The 23,117-nt window shown below is 41.7% G+C and overlaps 1 protein-coding gene across 1 annotated transcript in view; it reads left to right on the forward strand.

The window, feature by feature from the left end:
• The first annotated feature begins 858 nt into the window (after positions 1–858).
• Positions 859–23,117, forward strand: part of TGFBR2 (transforming growth factor beta receptor 2) — an 89,151-nt gene continuing 66,892 nt past the window's right edge. Inside the window, exon 1 of the mRNA XM_054692910.1 lies at positions 859–1,104. Within this exon, the coding sequence (XP_054548885.1) occupies positions 1,011–1,104 (94 nt within the window). The 5' untranslated portion in view covers positions 859–1,010. The remainder of the gene's footprint in view (positions 1,105–23,117) is intronic.

Genomic DNA, 23,117 nt, shown 5'->3' on the forward strand with positions numbered 1-23,117 from the left:
TAACATTTCCCACCTTTAACACCCTGATGGCTGATCCTTTATAATTACTCCACGAATTACCCCTGAAAGAAGCAGCTCAAAATGGGAGGCAACACCCAAGAGCTCTTCAGAAATGCTGCACTCCATTTAAACCACATCAGAATCTGCATTTGAACCAGAAGCTCAGGTGTTCAATATGCACATTAGAGTGTGAGAAACATTTTCTGGACTTGACCTTGGGTAAGAAAAACATTTTACAATGTGATGCTGCAGGCATGCACAACTGAACCAAAAGCTGAATGAGGCAATACTTTACCATTTTATGAGAAAAAAATATATATATGCTCAGAACTCATTTCAGCAACCACTCAAGGGTCACCATTTGTAGTTCCAAAACACACCCCTAAAGCACCCAGTAGGAATCTAGATGTTAGGGAGTAAGGGAAAGATGCTTCATGGGGCTGCTGCCGAAAGTGTATACACTCAATGTGGACTTACTTTCTGAAACGTGCACTTAGTCACTCCGAAGTAAATACACGGAGCAAGAAACTCTGGAGGGCGGTGAGGGGCAGCTGAAAGTTTGCCAAAGCCCTTGGAGGGGCTGGTCTTGGGGACATGATTGGCAGCTACGAGAGAGCGCGGGCTGGAAGCCAGGAGAGAGAGAGAAGGCTCTCAGCAGCAGAGGTCCTGCCCAGCTGTTGGCGAGGAGTTTCCTGTTTCCCCCCCAGCGCCGGGGTGAAGTTGAGTGAGTCACTCGCGCTCACCGACGGCGACACCCCCGCGCGCGCACACCGCGGGCAGGAGCCGGCCTCCTGCGCAGCTCCCCTCGGCCGCCGGGGGCCTCCCCGCGCCCCGCCAGCCTCCAGGCCCCCTCGGAGTTGGCCAGCCCGCGCCACAGCTGGCTCGAACATCTGCCTGGCCCGCCCGGTGCGGGGTCCCGAGAGGGCGCAGCGCGGAGGCACAGCCGGGGTCCGGGAAGGCGCCGTCCGCTGTGCTCAGAGCTCGGTCTATGACGAGCAGTGGGATCTGCCATGGGTCGGGGGCTGCTCCGGGGCCTGTGGCCGCTGCACATCGTCCTGTGGACGCGCATCGCCAGCACGATCCCACCGCACGTTCAGAAGTCGGGTGAGTGGCCCCCCAGCCAGAGCTTGGCTGGGCGCCGGGGGTCTCCGGGGCTCTCCGGGGCTCTCCGGGGCTCCCCGCCCCTGCGCTGCGCTTGACAGTCGGCCCCGGGAACCCGGCGCTGGGGCGGAAACAGGAAAGTTTCCCTGCGCAGCACCCACGCAGACCAGCCCCGCAGCCGGGTGTGAGTTTGTCTTTAAAAAGAGAAGGAAAGTTAAAGGGGATGGGGCGCAGGGCGCGTTTGGCCCCCTTTGTGCGCGCAGGAAAGGCGTTGAGCTGGCTGTGTTCGAGGCGAACCCCCACCCCCGGAAAGGGAAGTTTGAGAGTCGGTTATCTGGAGGAGGCAGCGGAGCAGCGGCCCGGAGCGGTGGCGGCCGAGGCCGCCAAAGCAGCTGGCACACCTGGAGCCACCGCGGCCCGCGGCGATGTGCGTGGTGCCCACCCAGGTCTTGCCAGGCCGGCCCCTCGCAAGGCCATTACTTCGTCCTTTGAGCGAGGAAGGGCTACACCTCCCCCCCGGGCCTGCTTCTTGCCTGGAGTTACAGTATTAGTTTCAAGAGGAGAAGCTATTTCTAAAGGACTTAGCAGAGATGGGAGCAGGAGTGGAGACTGTTGGGTGGAACGCGGAGAGTTATTTACTGAATGTCAACTAGTTGCTAGGTGCTGGGGATGTAGCCTGGAGCACAACAACTCTGCCTTCTGGGAGGCGATGGTTCTCTGAAATTACTGTTTGGTGGAAAGGGTTAAAATCCTATAAGTTAAGCCCACCTGATTGCTAAGTTTTAGAGGGGGGAATGCAGGAATTGAGCTCTTTGGTGTGGATTTGTTATGGAAAGCACTGAGCCCTTAAGTTAGAGTCATTTGCAGCTGTGCTCCTGGCCACTGAGTATTTACTGCAGTGGCCTAGGTAACTCAGTCCTCGGTTTCCTCGTCTGTAGAATGGCATGGAAAGCTTTGGATGATTTTATATCCCCTTCACGTTTAACTTCTATGCCCTACTCCTCCTGCTTAGCAAACTAGGAGGTGGCCAGTGGGATGAAATGTCGAGAATTTGACAGCCCACGCCACTCTGAGGCACACGTTATTTACCCAAGGGCTGAAGGCCGATTCACTTTTACACTTGTCTAGAAGAAATATGCACCGGGTTCTAAATGGTACATTCAGAGTAATCGAAGTGGATTGAGAACTTTTATTAAAACTTAGGTCTTATATTGAAGGTGGCATGGAGATGGGAATTTTTAATGGAATGAGGAAGAAGCACTATTGTAAAGAAGAAATTCTAACAGAAATTTGAGTTCTATAGTTTAATAAAATCTCAAGGTTTCACTCTTGAATGTTTTTCTGCATTCCAGTGCCAGAATGGTTAACTGTCTCTGAGTACCCCAGACTCTTAAAAACTGTGTTATATTTTGCTAATAAGTATTTTAAATGGCACCCATAATTTTCTGTGCATGTTGAAAATCATGAAGACTTTTGTTCCAAATTACGAAAGAAGGAAATTAGCAGGCCCTGATTTTTTGCTAGGTTTTGTTTACAAGGATAAGATTTATGATTTGCAAATTCCAGACTTAATAGTTCATGAGTCAGTTTCATTTCATCTATATATACACTTCTAAACAATTAACTTAAAAGCCTGGTGGCTTTTTATTTGGGCTTTTAAACAGTTTTACAAAACCCACAGATATCCTATTTTTATGAAATTTAAGTTTCAAAATGGTTGAACTAAAGAATCATCTAGAATTTTTATTCCTTTGAAATTAAATTTCAGAAGATAGTTGGAAGTTAAAGATAGCTATAGTGAAGACAAGAAATTATATACACTTTTATTTCAATTTTGCATGTAAATAAATGGTTTCAAGATTTTTCTAACATAATTGGCTAACTGTCAAAACATTTCTCACAATATCTTAACAAGGAATAAGATATAAGGAAATGACATTGCTTATAGCCAACTGTTAGTTCACCTTAAAAACAAATCTTTATTCTGTTTAGTAGATTGAAAAGTGGGTAAAGGAATTCAGTATAAGGACAAAATCACTGGGAAATATACTTAAAATTAAAAATGTATATATTAGGTTTGACTTAGTAGAGTCACTCTTCCTAAATGCTCAAAATTAAATAATAACTCATGTAGGGAAAACTAAATATCCTTAAGCAAGTCAGATCTGCAAAATGTGACTTACTTTTCAAATACCTGACAAGTGGTAAAGTTCATAAGGTTAAACTTACTGAAATCACATTAATGATGGACTTACTTTTTTAGCAAGGGCTATAGGAAATCACTAGGCCCCAAATTTGATCTTTGGTCTATTTGCATTTATTCCCAGAGAGTACATTCTCACTTCTAGGCCACTTCCTATAATAACACCTTATTTTTAACAACTTATGGTTTATACAAAATACCCATCTTTTTGGAACTAGGACCCATGGTGATGAATCTTCACTATTGCCTGTGTACTCACCCTCACTGGTATAGCTTTTCCAGTTCAGTTTACCAATCCTAATGATCACGATAACATTTTAAAATTTTCATTTATTTATTTATTTAGATGTATTTATTTATGCATACAAGACTGGGCTACAGACCAGAGGTGTGGGGGGTGAGAGGATTCACCAGAGACACAGTGGGGAGCAGAACAGCTGGATCTACTGAAACACACTGTTGAGGGGAGCAGCCGGTGAGACAGGAGAGTTCTGCTGTGCCATGCGGCTTGCTCCCTCCCCTCCTGGGGATTGAACTCGTGGTGCAGAGGCTGTGGATAACTTCACAGTGCTGTGCTTAATGCCTTGTGACACTGGGGAGGCCCAAATTTTCTTTATTTTTTTATCCCCATTTTCCCATTAAGGAATGACACCTCATAAGTGTAAACAGTGGCCATTCCTCATTCTTCCTTTCAGAAGTATTTTTAGTGTTTCCTTGTGCCTGGCAGAATGCACAGGCCTGGACATACCATTTAAATGAGTAAGACGGACATGGTTTTTGCTCTCTTTGTGTTTAACATACGAGAGTGAGTTAAAGGTATAGAGGAGGATACATATTTTCACTCTCTATACATGGGAGCATTATTGAATAACAGACCCCACTCTCAGAACCCTACTGGAGGGGATGTGTATTGAACATTTCCTTCTCAGTTCCTCTGAAGATAGTTCTCTCATTGATTCCTCCTCATTTTTCTTTCTTTTTTTTTTAAGATTTTTTAAAATTTATTTATGCATACAAGAGCTGGAGTGTGGGCCAGAGGTGGGGGAGTGGGGGTGGGGAGGTGAGAGGATTCGCCAGAGACAGAGTGGGGAGCAGAACAGGCAGATCTACTGATGTACAGTGCTGATGGGAGCAGCAGGTGAGACAGGAGAGGTCTGTTGAGCCATGTGGGTAGCTCCCCAGCTGGCAGGGAATCGAACTTGTGCTGCAGTGGCTGGCCATAGCTTGATAGCACTGTCTTTAACCCCTGTACCACCAGGGAAGACCCCCTCCTCACTTTTCTATACCTGCCATGTTATAGGCCTACATGGGCCACCTAATTCTCCATTCTGTCGGCAGCATGATGGACCCTCATAGGCTGAGTCAGAAGGTTGTACATTACACTCTTTGAAACCAGACCTCCCCCATTTACTGCTCTGTCACCTATTGCAGTTACTTTACTTTTCTAGCCTCAGTGCCCTTATCTATAAAATGGGATTATGGACTTGTGGTGAGGTTGAAATCAAAGAATGCTTTAAAGAACTTTTGACAGTACCTACAACATAGTAAATACTCAATGAGTATCAGTTTCCATTGCTAGGATTAACTTCTTAATCAGGTCTTATGGGGTCTTCAGTAGCTGCTTCCTATCTCATCCTGCAGCAACACAGCTCTCCAAGGCTCACATGTTTCCAGTCCATGACTTTCCTCCTGCAGATAGATGGTGTGAGGAGTGTAGGCAGCTACACCTTTGTTTAAGCTCTGTCTGCCTGGAGTTCCTGGCACCTGACTAATTTTAATTTATTTTTTAAGACTTAACTCTAGTGTTCTCTTAATGGCCCCAGTGACTAAGTGTGCCCTCCTGGGTACTTCTTTCTCAACTGGTAACAATAGTTAACCAAAATTATATCTTTATGGGACTCCTTTGTTTAGCAGGCCAGGGGCATGTCTTCTTCATTTCTCTGTCTCCAGGATCGCCTGCAGAGCCCGGAGTATCAGCACCCTAGAAATGCCACTTCTTTCTCCTGAAGGGTTAGTACTACCAAGTTGAGCTTTTTAACAATGAGGCAGTCATTGTTTATTGAGAGGTTGGCCTGAATAGTGAAATCTTTACTTTTAGTGAGAACATTTTTAACCCTGGCCTAGTAGGCGATTTGGCAGTTTGTATATTATGTCATCAATTCTTCTGATGAGATATGGAAAAAGATGTTTCAGCTTGTGAAAAACACGATAGAAACTGCTAGCAGTTTTTAGCCAACATCTTTAGCTATAAAATTTGACCTAGTGGAGGGCATTCAAAGCCACTACAGAACTTTTTCAAAGTTTCACCCAAGAAACTTTCCAGTAAATACTGAATTCTCTGGTTTTTTTCTAAAAGGTGGTGGGAAGGAGACATTCATTAAAAATGAAGTGCTGAATCTAAATTTAGTTTTTGAGTTTTTTCATCAGGGTTTTATGTTTTGGTTTATAAGCAGTGAAGCAGAGTTGATCTAAGGGAAGTGTGGGCCTGTGGCTGCTGCTGTCTGATGTAGAGCAGTGTGGATATTATTTAGATCTGATGCAAACCACCAAAATAGTTTAAAATAGGGTGCAGAGGAAGCAAGCTTCCTGGCCACCGCATGGCATCATTTAGCCAATTTCCACATAAAACGTAACTCATAACTCTATCACCTTGTTAGCTTCTGCCCTCCAGGTCCTTGTGTACAATTTCAACAGATTTAACTCAGAATTTTAAGTAGCAGGTATGCACTGGCAGCAAGGAGGCCCACCACTGACTTTGCACTCCCTCTTTCCCTTGCAATATTTTGCTCCCCACGTACTTGTTGCTTCTGACTGAGGCAAGATAATGATTATGCTTCTTTGCCTGGCATGTCAGAAGGGTTTGGAATGCTGAAAAGGCAAATTGGCTCAGCTCAGGGAAAAGCGGGCACAAGGTTTGAGAATTGCTCTAAGTCAGTGGCTTGACTACTTATCTAGTTTAATCTTCAGAAGAAACCTGCAAGATCAGTGTTATCTTTATTATTATTTTTTTAATGGGGAAGGTGGAGTCTGCTCAGGGTTTGAGGTTTGTCTCTGTGTATGTGTGTTCTAAGCTTGCATTCTTGTAGGCTTTTTTCCATGGTGTATCTGAATGTGTGTGTGTTGGGATAGAAGTTAGGGAGGGGATAAAAGAGACTTCATATTTAATAAAGGGGACACTTACAAATAATGTCAATTCAGTGTCCCTGATTTCTTTCCACTTTGCTGTCCTTGTATGATCCTGATTGTCTTTGCACTGCAGAAATCCAGATAGGGCAGTCTCTGCAGAGTAAGCTCTATAGTTCCTCGTCTGATAGTGACATCTTGGTGAGGGGACCCATGTGAGTGACCCATGGCTTGACCATTTATAGCAGTTTGGTCTTACACTGTTTTCAAAGATATGCATTGTAATCTCCAAATTCCAGGCATGTCGGACCAACTTGTGTGTATGGACCCCAAGCAATGGCTGGTGAGGACAAGAAGAGCAGAATTTACCCAACATAATAAATGGGGGATGGTTTGACTTTGGAGGTCCAGCTCATCTGAAAACTTGTAGGTGGTTAAGATTCTTCTCTTCCCCTCAGGATGGCTTCAGCCTTTCACTTGCTGTCACCCGTTTTTGGATCTTGGTGTTGAACATGGAGCCATTCCTTGGACATAATCAACTTAATAATGTCCTGCCCTGGGTGTTTATGGGCTCCCTAGTCTCCATGTTTTGTTTTCAAGGCCAAACCTGTAAATCAGTGTGGACTAAGTTGCAGGCAGGTTCTGATGACTGTGAGGGTCAGTCTGGGAAAGGACTCACTGTCAAGACATGTGGCTCTTTCTTTTTTTTTTCCCCTTTTCTGATGAGCTTTTTACTCCTGAAGTTTTTCAACTCAAACAAGCTATAAACCTAGTATGTGTCAAAAGAGGCCTCTATCCCAGGTTTTAGAATGTGCTACGTGTATTCTCCTCTGCACAGGCCCCTGTCCCTGGATGAGACTCTGGGCCTCCAAATCCCAGCTCCTCTCTTTTTTTTGGATCTTGCTGTGGGTACCTGGGATTGATGATTCCCCTGAACTGACTTTTGCTGCTACCTGGAACTTTGGTATGTGAGTCCATCTTCCTGAAAGCCTACATAACCCAGCTGTGTGCTGAGGGATGTGAGGGCACAACATTGCACGTGTAGAGGGAGTGAGGTATGAGTGTCAGAACTTGGGTGTGTATGCAATTCACAAGGTCACTTTTGAGGCAGGGGAGTGGAGCAGGCAGTAGAAAGAAATGGTCGATAGACCAGGCCTGGATGGTTTCCCCACATCACCTGATGGCAGAAAGGGACTTAAAGTAGTCTTCATGTTCTGTTTAGTTTTCCAAGATATTGTGAAAATATATTTGCAAATCAAGGTAGAAAGATAAAGCTATTTTACTAAACAGTGTGTAGCATGATTTATAATTTTCATTCTTTTAAAAAAAGATTTTTTTATATTTACTTATGCATACAAGAACTGAGGTGTAGGCCAGAGGTGGTGGGTAAGAGGATTCACCAGAGACAGAGTGGGGAACAGAACAGGCAGATTCACTGAAATACACTGCTGAGGGGAGCAGTGGGCCAGACAGGAGAGGTCTGCTGCGCCATGTGGGTTAGCTCCCTGGCTGGGGATAGAACTCATGTCACTGTGGCTGCCAATAGCTTGATAGTGCTGAGACTTTAACCCCTGTGCCACCAGGGAGGCCCGATATAATTTTCATTCTTTTGACCTGTGGCATGTGAGCGCCCATTGGTCTTCTTGACCTGGGCCTTCTGCTATTAGGGGTAGATCTGACCTCTGACTTTCCTTTGCAGAGGTGTTAAGTACAAACTTAGTTTTGTTGATTGTATCATATTTTGCCTGGAATAGAGATTGCTCATTAATGAAAAATCTGAATGTGTTTATAATCATCATATTTCCTTTGGAATATTCAGTTTTCCATTGTTTGTATTTTCCTGAAAAAAACAAAAAAACCTTAGCCCTATTCATTTGACTTGTACTGCCCTCTGTTTCACTTATACATTTTTGAAAACATTTCCCAGGGCCTTAGATGCATTTCCTCTGTGTGTTGGGAACACTAGGGCAAGGTGAAGCTTATCTGAATGTTTTCTTTTGTTATTGTAAATATTTTGTTTGAATGATTCCTGGTCTTCTCAGGCCTTTTCAAGAAAAATAAGACTATTGGTTTTTTTTGTTTTTTTGTGTGTTTTATTTTTTTGTGGGACCCTCGCCAGCGGCTGGGGAACGAACTGGCCCCACAGAGCTGCGGGCAGCCTCGCAGCCCAGTGTTCAACTGCTGCGCCACCAGGGGAGGCCCGAAAAATAAGACTATTGGAATAATGTAGTAGACTAAAAAGTCCTTCTGACCCCATAAAATGTATAGCTTGTCAAAACTATGCATTTAAAAGCACCAGAGTTCTGGCAGGACAAACATGAACTTTTTGAAGGAAAATATGGAGTTAGGGATATATTTTCAACATATGCCTTAGCAGCTCTTTCTCTGTGAAGCTGTAAATCACAGAGGATTCATCGGCTATGGAGGAAACTGGCTTTGCGGAAGACTCTGCTCATCCTAAAACTCTACAAAACTTTTGTCCATGGGGAAAGGGATTGCCTTATGCTCCCGTGAAGGGTGGGCCTGTCTTGAGGATGCTTTGCTCTGGACACTATGTGGGCAGGGTTCTTAGTGATGTATGGATGGGACCATCACTTACTGAGATCTTGCTACTGCCTGCATCAGGTTGAGTACATCATGTGTATTATATCACCTTCAAAACAATTCTAAGAAGTAGGTTCTAGAGTGTTCCGTATAAGTCCTCTAGATATCCTCTAGAATGAATACCCAATTAGCAAATGCCTATGGTAGGGTTGGAACCAAGATAGTGTGGCTTGGGGACCTAGTCCCTAATTATTATGTTCTACTGAGACTAGGCCACCTCAACAGATATCAGCCAGGTCTCCATGATGTAATTATAGCATGGATGATGAGAGACTCTAGAGAATAAGAGAAATAATGATAATATCCAATCTTTTAAAAAATGCTTTAGTATTTTTCATGTATTGTGCCCTTTAATTTTTTTCACTACAAAAAATTGTTGGTTCATACATCAGACAAAATGTATGTCTTGTGACCTCCATGGAAAAATGAAATGCTACTAATCAAGTGATATGGTCTTGGCTGAATCATGGAGCAGTCATAGCATCAGGAGTTTAGGTATTCTCCATGAAACAAGGACTTTATTTGGAAGGATTGAGGAAGTTCAAGAATGCATTAATAGGCAGGGGATCTATGTGGTGTGCCAAGGTGGATTTACTGTGAACTTGATGTAGCTTTGTCTTTAAGTCTTTTCCCTAGTGTAGACCCTTCCCCTGATTCTGCAAGGGACCCTGATTAGGTTAAAGAAATCCTAATATTCAGGAAATTTGGCCGATCTTTTAATCTTATCACTGGCTCCTGTCTAAAAGAAACTTGACGAGGTTTTCCCAATTTAGAGATGATCCAAAAAAATTAGTGACATGTAATTGAGTTAAGAAGCTGAAAGAAACTTTTTGAATTTATTTGAGAGTTACAGATTTTGAACAACACTCCTAGAGGAAAGCCTGAATGACTTTTCTAATCTTTCTCTGCAGAGTATTATACAAAATATCCTTGGATGAAGTGATCAAAAATATGCCATCAAAAAACTGCATCAAAAATATTCTGGAGGTATATCAGACATGAAATTTTATATTTGTGGTACTGATAGGGATCTAGAGAGGGAGGTAAGGGCACCCTATCTAGTGAGGAATCTGCACATACACATCTAGCATTGGCTGCACGTACACACTAGATGACTAATGATCTGTTTTCTTTACAATAAAACTTTTGCTTTAAGCTGAGATTCTTGCCTTGATGCCAGACATTTATGCCATCAGATGTACCAGGATCAGATAACCAGGAGGCTGAGTTCTGGGGCCTGAACGTGACGAATACCAGAAACATCAGCTCTGAAGGGCTGTTCTGATGGGCCATTTGCTTATGACAAACTGTCTTTGTGTTTAACCCTTCTAAAAAGGCCAGCTTAAGATGAGGTGGCAGAATGGTCTCTACAGGGTGCTGTGCCCATCGTTCTCTCAGATCGGAGGCTGTCTGAAAAATAAAAGTGCTGACAGAGGCAATCCCCAGCCTGCAGAGTGACAGTTCTAAGAACCCAGGCCAATTCCACTAATAGTATTTGCAGCTTTTAAAATTTATCATTTTTAAGATGCCATTCTAAACCCCAAATATTCACTTTCATTACCTAATTCTATTCTTATTCTTTGTATTCTTTTTAAGCATCTCCCAAAATATATAAGCTTAAGATTCCACAACCAGCCTCTGTCTCAGGGTGGGATTTGTTTGTCAGCTTAGAAAATCAATTAAGAACGCCTGCTCCTGCTGTGCCTCTTCTTCCTCTTATTACAGAGACTGAAGTATGAACTGTCCTATCATTAAATGAAATTTTTTTTTTTTTTCCGGGGCTAGCTAATCCCATCGTCATTTTCCTAGCTTAGAAGCCCCATGTCAAGTACAAAAGCATTTATAAATATGTAATTATCACAAAATCTTGATCTTGAAAAAGGTAATCCAGATCTCCCCTTTAGTTAAAGGTACAGACTCTGCCTTGGAGTTAGCTCGTGAAGACTAGCTGTGTTGTTCCTGCAATCAAGGTACCTGGGTGACCTGGTTTATCCTTTAGTCCCACTGGGTTTCCTTGTTTCTTTATGTACTGTGTGTGGCAAGAATTGGACTAGAGGAGCTATTCCCATTTTTCTGTGCTGAAATGTTTTATTCTGTACGTCAGTTGAGAAATCACTGAAGTTGGCTGTCAAAAACATAGTCCTTTACTAATCAAAACTGAAAACTATCAAATAGTTGTCACAGGTCGGAACTGACAAACACCCACTTGGAGCTTGGTAGAGACAACCACTATTAAAAAAAGAAAAACCATAGTTATTTTGGAAATTTCCTCGTACAGGTGTCCAAGCATACATCCTGGCTAAATAGCATGTTACTGCGACTGGCACTTGCTCCCTGCTGAAGAAAAGTTTTACTTGGTTTTGGTGGTAATACCATTTCTTCTTGGTTAATTATGGTGTTTTCAGTCTCTCCTTCCGCTCATTGGTGAGAGTGTCAGTGAAAGTTTTTCCTGAGGTAGAAAATTATGAAATGTTTTGCCCTAAGGAGAGAAAATCCTACCAGAGCTTCTCTGTTTTGGGGGGAAGAGAAAGGAAACTTGTCTGAATATAATTAATCTTCTGTAGCCTTCAAAGTTTTCTCCACCACTTTTTCTTAAAATATTCTCAGTCAAGACAGAATTTGCTGCAGATTGGCAGTTTTCAGACTGCTGTTTTAGGCAGGGAGTAGCTGTGGGCCCCATAATTGCATTTCTGGGTAGACACTACTTAGCACAGAGATGGAATCTTCCAACTCTTGCTTTGAATGACTGTTACTGCAGATCATGGTTAAGCTTTATGCTCTAAAACCTATTGTATCATGGGCAAAAGGATCACATGATGAAATGTGTCCTGCAAATATGTGAAAAGGGGGAAAAAAAATCCCTAAGTAACTTTTTTCTGGACTCTCTTAATACATTGTTATAAAATAATTTCTAACAATCCCAACCTTCACTGGGTCCTCTTGCTTTTATTCTTATGCTTTCTGTTATCATCAATCTATACTTTTGATTGCTTCTCTTATCACATGTTTATTCTAACATGCAATGGGCCAGTCTTTTTTGTTGCTGGTTTTCTGTTTCCCTTTACTTTCAGCCCTCCTCATCCTACTTTCTGACTCCTTCCAAGCACCATACCTTTCTGAACATTTACATTTCATAGTTACAATAGGCAGCCAAGCCCAAATCTTGAGTGCAAGCATTCTGACCTGGAAAACAATGCTTTTATATTATCCTCTGATAACTGCCACAAAAGAAGGCCTACTCAAAGTGTGTTCCCAGGACCAGCAGCATCAGAATCATGAGAATGTATTGAAAATACAGGATGTCGAGCCTTTACCCACACTATCTAACCCAGGACAATCTGCATTTTGAACAAGATCCCCAGAGGATTTGTGTTTGCCCTGAAGTTTGAGAAGCTCTGCTCTAATTGCATTAATTTTTTTTTTCCCCCCATAGAGGAGTCAAATGATAAGCTGTGATTTTAGTGGATCAGATTAGGCTTGCTTCTGTCAGGGAGCTAGAGAACGGCTCAGGGAAGATTAGCTACTAGTTTTGTGAGGATCTTTCGACTCCTAAAAGTCAAGACCCATTTAACTGTATGTGAAATGTATATGCAGTTGAGCCTGGTAGAAGAGAGAATGCACTGGCAAGTCAATCAAAGAGTCACTTTTAACCAGCCTGTTTCCCAAAGCATCCTACAGGCCTTTCTCCTCCACTGAATGTCCTTTCACCACCATCTGTAAAACCCAGGGATCCATTTCTCTGTTGAACACACAGTATTCATCCTGTCTACTCCTTAGGCATTTAATCACAGGCCGCCTTGACATACGTAGGCTTTAATTAAGTCTGGAGCTTTTATACTTGGCTTTTTTTTTTTTTTAAGATTTATTTATTTTTATACAAGAATTAGGGTATAGGCCAGAGGCACATGAGGGTGAGAGGAATCACCAGAGAGAGTGGGAAGCAGAATAGGCAGATGGACTGAAATACACTGCTGAGGGGAGCAGCGGGCAAGACAGGAGAGAGCTGCCACGCCATGTGGGTATCTCCATAGCAGGCGGGGAATCGAACCCGCACTGAAGAGGCTGCGGACAGGTTCACAGTGCTGCACTCAACCCGCAGCACCACCACCGGGGAGGCCCTATACTTGGCATTTCTTAAAATGCATAGCACTCGTCTGTATATATAATATGTGCCAAATAAATTAATGAATTAATGTCAGGTTTTTCAGGAAGTGCTTTTACTCCTTAACATTTCTTTTAATTTTTTATGTCTTGAGAAACTAATTTGGCAAGGAAGCTTATTTATTAACTTATTTAGAAAGGAAAGACTTCCTAAACTTTTTTTTTTTATATTTCTCATTTTGTTTTAGTTTGTTCACCACTACCAGTGTTGGTTTTTTCACTGGTTGGTTTTATATTTTACTAACCATAAGACAATGTTTTGCATCTCAGTTAAGGGCACTTCAAAAGTTAAGGGCTCCTATCATTACCGCCATCATATCTTATAATGTTTCTTTTTTTTTTCCATTTTTTTTTTCATCAGTTCTCATAATGAATTTGTGATTTTTCTAGCTAATTTTATTTTTGAAGTTTTTCTCTTTTCAATTTGAAGTGTATTTGGTGAACAAAAACAAGGTAAAAAAAAAAAAAAAAACCCTTCCATTGTAGCCTGCATCTCAGGTTGCATTTTATGCGTCTAATCTCATTTTATTCATCAGAATATTTTAATATGAATATTTAGAATCTCATAATCAGATACATATTTACAACAGGGACCTGATTACTTAAGATGCATAGCAATTTGGTTTCATTTTTGTGCTTCAGTTATTCTACCACAATGCAAATCTGAGCTCTTATTTTCCATCGCCTCTAAGACTGTCCTACTGGTTTCTGCCCTTAGACACCCATGTCCCCTTATCTGTTCTATGCACCTACATTACCAACCATTAAAGCTCCTTCCCAGGTATCTGCTAGAAAGCCTTCCATGGATAACCAGTGATTACATGACCTTCATTTCCTCTTTGAGGTCAGTGTCCCTGACATCTAAGACACACAGTGGACCAGCAGACCAGTTTGATGACTGCAGACATAAAAGAAGCCAAGCTTCCCTGCCATCTCCCATTCCACCTCCATTGTGCCTCAGGCCCTGATCCACTGCAGCCACACTTGCTTCCTCACACGTTGTGTGTGCTTTCAGAGTTTGTAACTGTGACTCTTCTGCTCCCCACTTCTGTTTTGCCATTCTCCAACTGTGCCCTATGAAACCTCCACCCCTTTGAAATAATGCCCTGCCTAAGCACCGCTTCTTCTATTGGTTCTTCCTTTATTATCCCAGTCAGTCTCCCCCTTCCTTCTCCCAACAGCCTCTTCACTCACACTAGCCTCTGTTGGCATGGGATCTGTGATTCTATGTGTGATTTAAATGCATTGCTAGAAAGAAAACTGCTTGAGGGAGTACTTTCTGCCTGGTGTTTCTCTTGCTCTCAGCTCACATTCTCACTGAAGGATTGTAGGAATTCATTATTTTTAAAGAATAGGGAACCTGCTAAATTCAAGACCGTGTGTGTGTGTGTGTGTGTGTGTGTGTGTGTGTATGTCTATATATGTATATGTATTTTCTTGCTTTGCTTACCTTTTAACTGACAAGTGTATCACTGGCTTTGTTATTTATAGCCCCTATAGTATTATTTAAGAGAAGCAGAGGCTCATGGGAATTTCCAACAACCAGACTCTTTACACTAGAGGTTTACACTGTCTTCAAGTGTTTCATTTCTGTGAATTTCAGGGTGCCGCCATCTGTGGGTGTGAGGGCTGTTGTTTTTCCATCCTTTGTGGGAAGCTTTCGATTCATTTCTCTTGTTCTTTGTGACTCTTCCGTGGAGGACCCTACGTGTTATGACAGTAGAGGCTAGAAAAAGTCATAAAGTAACACATACCATCTGACGCAGTAGAATTTTTTGACACTCTGGCTTTTCATTTTTGTAAATCATGGGTTTTCTGCTGTCATGGAAGGGTTGGAGAAGGGATGGAAGCATCTTGGTGCAATGGGGGGGTGCCTAAAGATACCCTTGCAAGACCTGCCTGAGGGCAAATCTCCCAGATTGCAAAGGTGACTCCAGGTGGCGTTTTTAGGAAAGCCCTGTTACAGTGGCACATGTTAAGGAAGCTTAAATATAAAATCTTTTTAGAAGAGTAGAGGGCAAGGATGGGTCTCCAAGAAGGAGTGGACGAGTTCTGCCTCTCCTCCACCAATCTCCATTTGTTCCCTGCAAAGCCACCCTGGATAAACATGCAGACTGGGTACCAGCTCCCTATGCCAGCACAGCATGTCTTCTGCCTCTTTCAGCTGGATCGGCACCCATCAACCCCCTCCTCTGCGTAAATTCTGGAGCTGCCTTGGACTTCATAACATTTCTTATAGACACAGACTAGCAATGCTTTACTAGTAATGCCCTGTCTGATTATCTGGGCACAGAGGGAGGGGAAGGGAGGCGAAATAAGAATTTTATGTCTTAATATTCTGTGAAACTCACTGGCAGTAGTTGAAATGGAATACTTTTAATTTGATATGCCACTGATGAGCTTTGAAAACTGTTAAAAACATTTATCTCCTAAGATCTTAATAATGAGGGTGGTGAGGATGTTTGTTTCAATATATAATCACTTAGATTTACTCAGCACTTTGCAATGCGTTTTGTCAAACTCAGAGTGTTTCCTGTTACCAGTTTATTAATGAGATTCAGATAATGTCTTTAGGGCACAAGAGGGGATTTAGTTTCTTGACAGTTCAGTGCCTACCTCTTGAGTAACCATTGGAGCTATGATTAACTTTAACCCTCTCTGCTGCTAGCCAATGGACCTTGCTTCTCAAGGTATAACTTCTTTTATATAAAAGGAATGGACTAAACATTTGTCACTCAGAACAGCTTTCTTCTTCTCTCTGTATTTTATCCAGATAGTCATCTTTCAGTTCTGGGAAAGGAATCCCCAAACATTACTTTGCCTTTGAGGCAGTGGCTTGTTTTGATTATGACTGATGCTTTAATAAAATTTATACCAAAAGGAATCTTTGGAGTGAGCCCCTGAAATCTTGTGATAGTCCGATTGATTTGGCATCTTTCAAGATCATGTTCTCATGTTACTCAGGATAAGCGTGGAGACTGACATGGCACCTCTAAATGAAGTGATTCGAAGTTATAAGAAAACAAGATCAGAGTAGTTAGTTGATGACTGTGCCAGTTGAAAGCAGCCACATAAACCTCAACACACTATGGGCTGGTGAGCACTTCACCAGCAGTGACCTGGCTGCGGTGCCCGGGGCTGATTTTAGCGAACACTTCTTCCCAGAGCCTACTTTGGGGCAAGTCTTTTGGGAACATATAAAATGTCTTGCATTGTTAAAAATAGCTATTAAGTGACTATTCAAAGCACAACAAATATCATAAAAACAGTCATTTGCCTACTTGTTCAGGAAGATGAAAAACCAGTGCCAGGAAAAAAGAAAAGAGAAGTGATTTGAATAACTTTATTATCATTGATACTTATGGGGGAAAGAACATTAGTGGAAAAAAGTCTACTCTGATAACTTTGAAAGAAACATATTGACCATGTCTGGTTATACTAATCTTTTAATAATCCCTTATGTTAATAGAGTGCTTCATTATCTGTAAAACAGTTTTACTTGCATGTCACATTTAATCTCGGAAACAGCCCTGTGAGATGGGTATAATTATTCCGTTTACAGACTTGGAAATGAACACCCAGAAAGATTAAACCATTTGAGGCTTTGTAAAGTATCACCAATTTGCCTTGTCATTTTACCATGTTAAGTTATTGTGTTCCTTCACTGCTTAATTTCTAAGTAAATTTAAGGTAACAACCATGGCTCCAATGTGTTTTTATATTTTCGTAGCTAAATTGTAGGAGACAGGATGGAAGCCTTGTTCTTTGCTTTGAAATTTAGAAGCCATAGTTAGGACTGGAGAATACCCTCTTTCAAGACATACTGAAACCCTTTGAGGGTTTTGTCCATGAGTTTTACTGGCGTTCAAGCTATGTAATGAGTCATTTTTCTTTTTCCCCCTTTCTTGTGGGCACAGTTTTCTCTTTTAGACACCATGCTGTCTGTCTTCTGGAGGGTCATGACTGCCGGTAGACAGATGTTTCCATTTATGAAAGGTGGTGGTAGGTGCTACGGTCCAGTGGCATCGCTTGTCACCAGAGCTTCCAGATGCTTCACATAATCAGGGAGGCAGGTATCGTGACATTGGATGGGCACTTCACCACATAGACACAGAGGTGAATATTATCTTTGGCTTCCCTAGAACATCTTAAAGATGAATGTCTGGATAAAGATGGAAGGATGATGTTACAGCATTATTTACAGTAGTTAAGAATTGGGCACCACTGAGTGGCCACTGACAAATGACTGGATGAGTATGTGGTATCTGTGCACACAATGGAATACTACTCAGCTATTAAAAAAAAATGAAATCCTGCCATTTGCAAAAACATGGATAGACCTAGAGGGTATAATCCTTAGTGAAATAAATAAATCAGACTGAGAAAGACAAAAACCAAAAGATTCCACTCATATGTGGTATAATGAGAAACTAAACAAACGGATGAACTAAATTATACAAAAATAAACTTTTAGATTGGAAGGACAAATTAGTGGTTACCAGAAGGGAAGGAGGAAGAGGGTGGGTCAGTGGGGTAAGAGGATAGAACTGGGCTTTTAGTGGTGAACTTAATGTAATATGCACATGTGTTGACTTCTAATGATGTGTTCCTGGGTCTTACATAAAGTTACAATGCAAAGTTACTTAATAAAATATTTTTTAAAAGCAGAACAAAATTGGGGCCTCCCCTGGTGACACAGGCAGTTGAGCACAGTGCTGTGAAGCTGTCTGCAGCCTCTGCAGCGCCAGTTTAATCCCGGCCAGCCGGTGAGGGTCCCACATGGCACAGCAGACCTCTCCTGTCTCGCCTGCTGCTCCCCTCAGCAGTGTATTTCACTCAGTCTGCCTGTTCTGTTCCCCGCTCTGTCCCCAGTGAATCCTCTCACCCTCCCACGCATCTGGCCTGTATCCCGGTTCTTGTATAATAAATAAATCTTAAAAAAAAAAAGAACAAAATTGTTTTGGGGCCTCCCTGGTGGCGCAAGGGGTTAAGCACAACACTGTGAAGCTATATGCAGCCTCTGCAGCACGAGTTTGTCCCTGTCCAGGGAGCTACCCACATGGCGCAGCAGACCTCTCCTGTCTCGCCTGCTGCTCCCACAACGGTGTATTTCAATCAGCCCACCTGTTCTGCTCCCCACTCTGTCTCTGGTGAATCCTCTCATCCCCTCACACCTCTGGTCTGTACCCCACTTCTTGTATGCATAAATAAATCTTTAAAAAAATTTTTTTGACTGGTAGAACATGAATAGCACAGACATCTAATATTTAGTCCAATTGTTTTCATATAAAAGAAGTTATACCTTGAAGAGTGGCAGTCTACTATAATTGTGACATTTTAAAGGATTTGATAAAGACCTCGATTACCAAAACCGGTTCAGTTTGCCAGTAACCAAACCTAATTCATGCTCTGCTTCCCTGCAGCTTGCACAATATCAATGTTATCTTCCCTGTAATATGAAAAGGGAAGTTGTGTTACAGTATTCTTTTACTTAATTTTGGTTACAGAAACACATTATTGCATCAGTGCCCACTCTATAAAAAGGACTTTATTCTCTTCTTTTCTACCAGTGTTTGTTAGGAGAATATTCCCAGTGGCCTTGGGACTGAAGATCATTCTGTGATCCTTCCTCATCAGTGAAGATTTTCTAGAAGAGATGGGCTTCATTACACACTGACTGGGTTCATGAATTTATATTATAATTTGAGAGATTTTCTTCCAACTAAATTGGATTTTATTGTTACCTTTTTAAGTGCTTCCTATTTAAAAGGCATTCCATAGTAAATCTTTTGGAATAATATTTTTATATAATCCTTCTTAAAAATGTCATTTTTACATACTGATTGCTGCTAAGGCAAATGCAATTGTACCACCAAAAATTCTCAGATTTTGCACATTTCAGGAATGGCCCATCTTCAGATCTGGAATATCCATGGTATTCAATCTGTATTTGTTTAATGGAATAAAAAAGAAAAATAGCCCAGTGACTTAAGAGAAATGAAATTGCAGGAATATATTCACCTAAAAGTTATCTTGTATGTGGTTATATCTATTCAGCTTTATGATTTTCTGAAGGAAAAGCTTATCCACAACTGTTAGCGCTGATCTATTTACCTTATTAACATTTTTGCTAGATGATCAAACCAGAGACATTTTCTCACATTTGCTGTCCTTGAACTCACTATTTATTCTATGCTGTGGGGTCAAAACACTTTCAAAATTCAGCTTTCTCAGGAAACCTGCTCCTCAGACATTTCAAACAGATCTTCCTTTTAGCTAATTGCCCTCTTGATGTTTGGCAAAGAATTTCCACCCTTTAAAATGATAGGAACTTGTGAAATCCGTACTTAAAAATTAATCTGAAGTGACCTTCCAGGAAGAATTTCTACAAAAGCAACTACATGCCTGGGGTTAATTTATAATCTCTGCCTTATCCCAAAATGTTATTGGAGTTTGAATCACATGAGAAAGTTATTTGGGTTGGGCTTGACTCTGCCTGTGTACATTTATAATAAAGTTCTTTTATAAGGTAGCTTGTCATTTCCCTTTGCAGCCAGGAAAAGTTGAGAATCATCCCTGGTAGATCTGTCCACTTTCATCCAGTCTTCATGGCCCCTGTTTGTTGCTGTCGAACCCTTTTCTTCATATAGAATAAGTCTTTTCCTGAACTGTGTATTTGTCCAACTCTGGCTGCACATTAGAATCACCTAGAAAGCTTTTAAAACAATCCCAGTGCCTGAGTCAACCCCTTAGAACTTCTGATTCATTCGCCTTGGGGTAGGGCTCTGGCATCAATGTTGTTTTCAGAGTTCCCCAGATGGTTTTGATGTGCAGTGCGGGTTGGAAAGCACTGAAGTAGCCTAATCAAGGTGGGTTGTAAATAGGGTATTTGATCAGAGAGGTCAAGGGATGTATTTGATATTCCCCCAACAAAAAAGTGCCACTTACTGAGTTAAAAAACTTCCTACTTTCTGATTTTAAATCCAATATAGCAAATTCAAGCAAAGTTTTGGAGTGGAATTATAGAAGAATCAAAATCCCTTCACTTCTGGTAAGTCATCTACAGAGTGGGGTAAATACATAGCCTTAAAAATGCCCATTTTCCACAAGTCCTCCAGAAAGACTTTTTTAAGTCATTTCTTAGCACCTATAATCATAGTTGGACAGACTAAATTGTCTGTGCCTTCCAACTCCTTACTTTGAAATTATATGCTTTTCTGTTCTGAGTGCTTGGTATTCTAATGTTTATGGAAATAGTCTTTAATAATACATTCTAATTATACTACTTTGTTGTAGAAAGATCCAGCCAGGCCTCTTTTATCATCTGTGTTTTTCTTTTAATTTTAAAGGGGCTGCGAAAATATTATTGTCTTGAGGGAGAAAAATATGCTATGCCCATGAAGTGGTAGGGATTATAAACTTTACTTTTCAGATTCCTTCCTAGACGTACTGGGTAAAGAGAAGTTAAGAGGCAGGTAAAATTCTCCTAGGAGAAAACTTGCCTGGGAGGAATGCTTTTAATTAAGGTTAACTTCCATCACTGGAGTCCAGAGGAAGTGATTTCCTGAAGGGCTTTGGAGTTCTCTCCTGTGAATAAATTCTTCTTCCATTTGTCACCTCTCTGGTTTGTTCTTCTAGAAATTCACCCCTATTTGGCAGACTGTGACTTAAGCCCTTCGAAAAAACCACAGGAAAAAAAGCCAGCATTATTTCTAAAACGTTAATTTCCTTGCTTTGGGTTTAGGGGGGATTTGACTGGAAACTTAATCTGTGTCCCTCAGCCCTGCATTATGTTTCAGTCATTGAAATGGGGCTTAATAAGAATTACTTGATACCTTAGGAGACAGAGGAATCTTACATTTTTTTTTTTTTAACAGTCTTTCATCCTAGACCCAGGGATTTGCATTTTGAGAGGTGGTGCCAGCTGATTTGAGCCCTCACAGGTCTCAGCTCGTTGCTGACCTAGTTCGGTCCATTTTTCTCACTTCTGGGACCTTCTGCTGCTGCCACTCATGGCTTATGGGTTTACAGTGGAACTCTAGCTCTTATCCCTGATTGTCCTCTGTCCCTGTGTCAGCAGTGGTACTATAGACACCCAGTCACTTAGTACAAAACACGTTCCTTTAGACCTTGGGGGTGGAACTTTCATCACAAATGGCGTCCAAGCCAGGGGGCCAGTCTCCTGTAAGAGTCACTTCTTTTCTTGCTCTGCCCTATTTCTTCTTGTCCCCTATGCCTCAGGGTTTCACATGTCCCTGGCAGGTGAGAAACACAGGTCATTTTGGATTGCTTTCCACCAGAGTAGGCCAATAGAACTTTCGGTGGTGTGGCGATGCTCTCTATCCTGTCCCATGTGGCTAAGAGGGACTTAAAAATTGCTAGTGTAACTTGAAATTCAACATATGTTTTTATTTCACTGTAATTAATTTAAATTTTAAAAGACATATGTGCTCCTGGCTACTTTATTTGTTACACAGTGCCACACCAAACTGTGCTCTTGACTGTGTATCTTGAGAGAAGATTCTTCCTTAGCTGCCCCATGGCACTCCATCTTTATAAACCTGCTCTTCCTTTCAGGCCTCCCCAGTGGCACAGCGGGTTGAGCACAGCACTGTGAAGCTGTCCGCAGCCTCTGCAGCGCTGGTTTGATTCCCGGCCGGCCAACGAGGGTTCCACATGGCTTGTCAGACCTCTCCTGTCACACTGGCTGCACCCCTCAGCAGTGCTTTCTGTCTGCCTGTTCTGCTCCCCGCTCTGTCTCTGGTGAATCCTCTCACCCTCCCACGCCTCTGGCCTGTACCCCAGCTATTGTATAAATTAAAAAAAAAATAAAATCTTAAAAAAAAATAAATAAACCTGCTTTTCCCTGGAAACTCCCTTTGACGTCTGAATTTTTTTATGCTACTAATTTGAGCAACTAAACATTGAGCTTTCACTCCTTTTTGGCTTTTAACTGACTGTTCAGACCCTCTTTGCCTTGGTTCAATACGTCTTTTTTTTTCTATTGTCCTATTTTCTCTGTGAACATATCTATAGATATTCTTGTCCAGCAACCAAGAATATGCATTTGGTTTTTATTAAGAAGAATTTATCATAAGCATAGAAGTTTCTTTGAAATTTGATAATGGATATGAAACTTGGTGTCAGAGCACTCTGGGAAATGGAAAACTGGAAACAATAGTGTTTATTGAGTACCAACTGCCATGTTCCAGGCAATGTCCAAGATTCTGGAGGATAGCAAATGTGCATGTACAAGGTAGCAAACAGGAATCCACTAATATGTCAGGAATGAGAAGTGCAGGCTATCTGGCAGAGCGTGAGGTGTTTGTGATTTCAGAAAGGGGTTGTCCCATCCCTGTCTGAAAAAGGCAGATATCTAGGGGTCAGAACGTTCTATTTGGAAGTGAAGAATGCAAAAACACTAATTTGAAGGGACATAAGCACTCCTATGTTCATTGTAGCATGTTTTACAATAGCCAAGTTATGGAAACTACGTAAGTGCCCAATGACAGAGGAGTAGACTAAAAAGATGTGGTATATATACGTGATGGAATACTCCTCAGCTAGAAAAAATGATGAACTCTTGCCATGTTCAACAGTGTGCTTAGAACTAGAGGAACTGCAATGTAAAGTAAGTCAGAAGGAGAAAGAAACACTGGATACTTTAAGTCAGATGCAGAATATGGAGGAACTGATAAACTGAACCAAAACAAACCCTAGAAATATACTGCAGAGTTGGGCTACTAGTGGGGGACGGAAGGTATAATGGGGCCCAAAGGGGTGTCCCTAATGGTATAAAGGTCAAGGCCTGTGGGTGCTTTGGTGTTGGATGTAATGTGATGACATATATCTATAGAGCTGTGAACCTGTTCCCCTAAATCATGTACAGCGTTGCAAACCAACAGTTACTCAATAAAAATAATAA

Source organism: Talpa occidentalis, unplaced genomic scaffold, assembly GCF_014898055.3.
Source record: "Talpa occidentalis isolate TD23 unplaced genomic scaffold, MPIMG_talOcc4v2.1 talOcc4.10, whole genome shotgun sequence".
Taxonomy (NCBI): domain Eukaryota; kingdom Metazoa; phylum Chordata; class Mammalia; order Eulipotyphla; family Talpidae; genus Talpa; species Talpa occidentalis.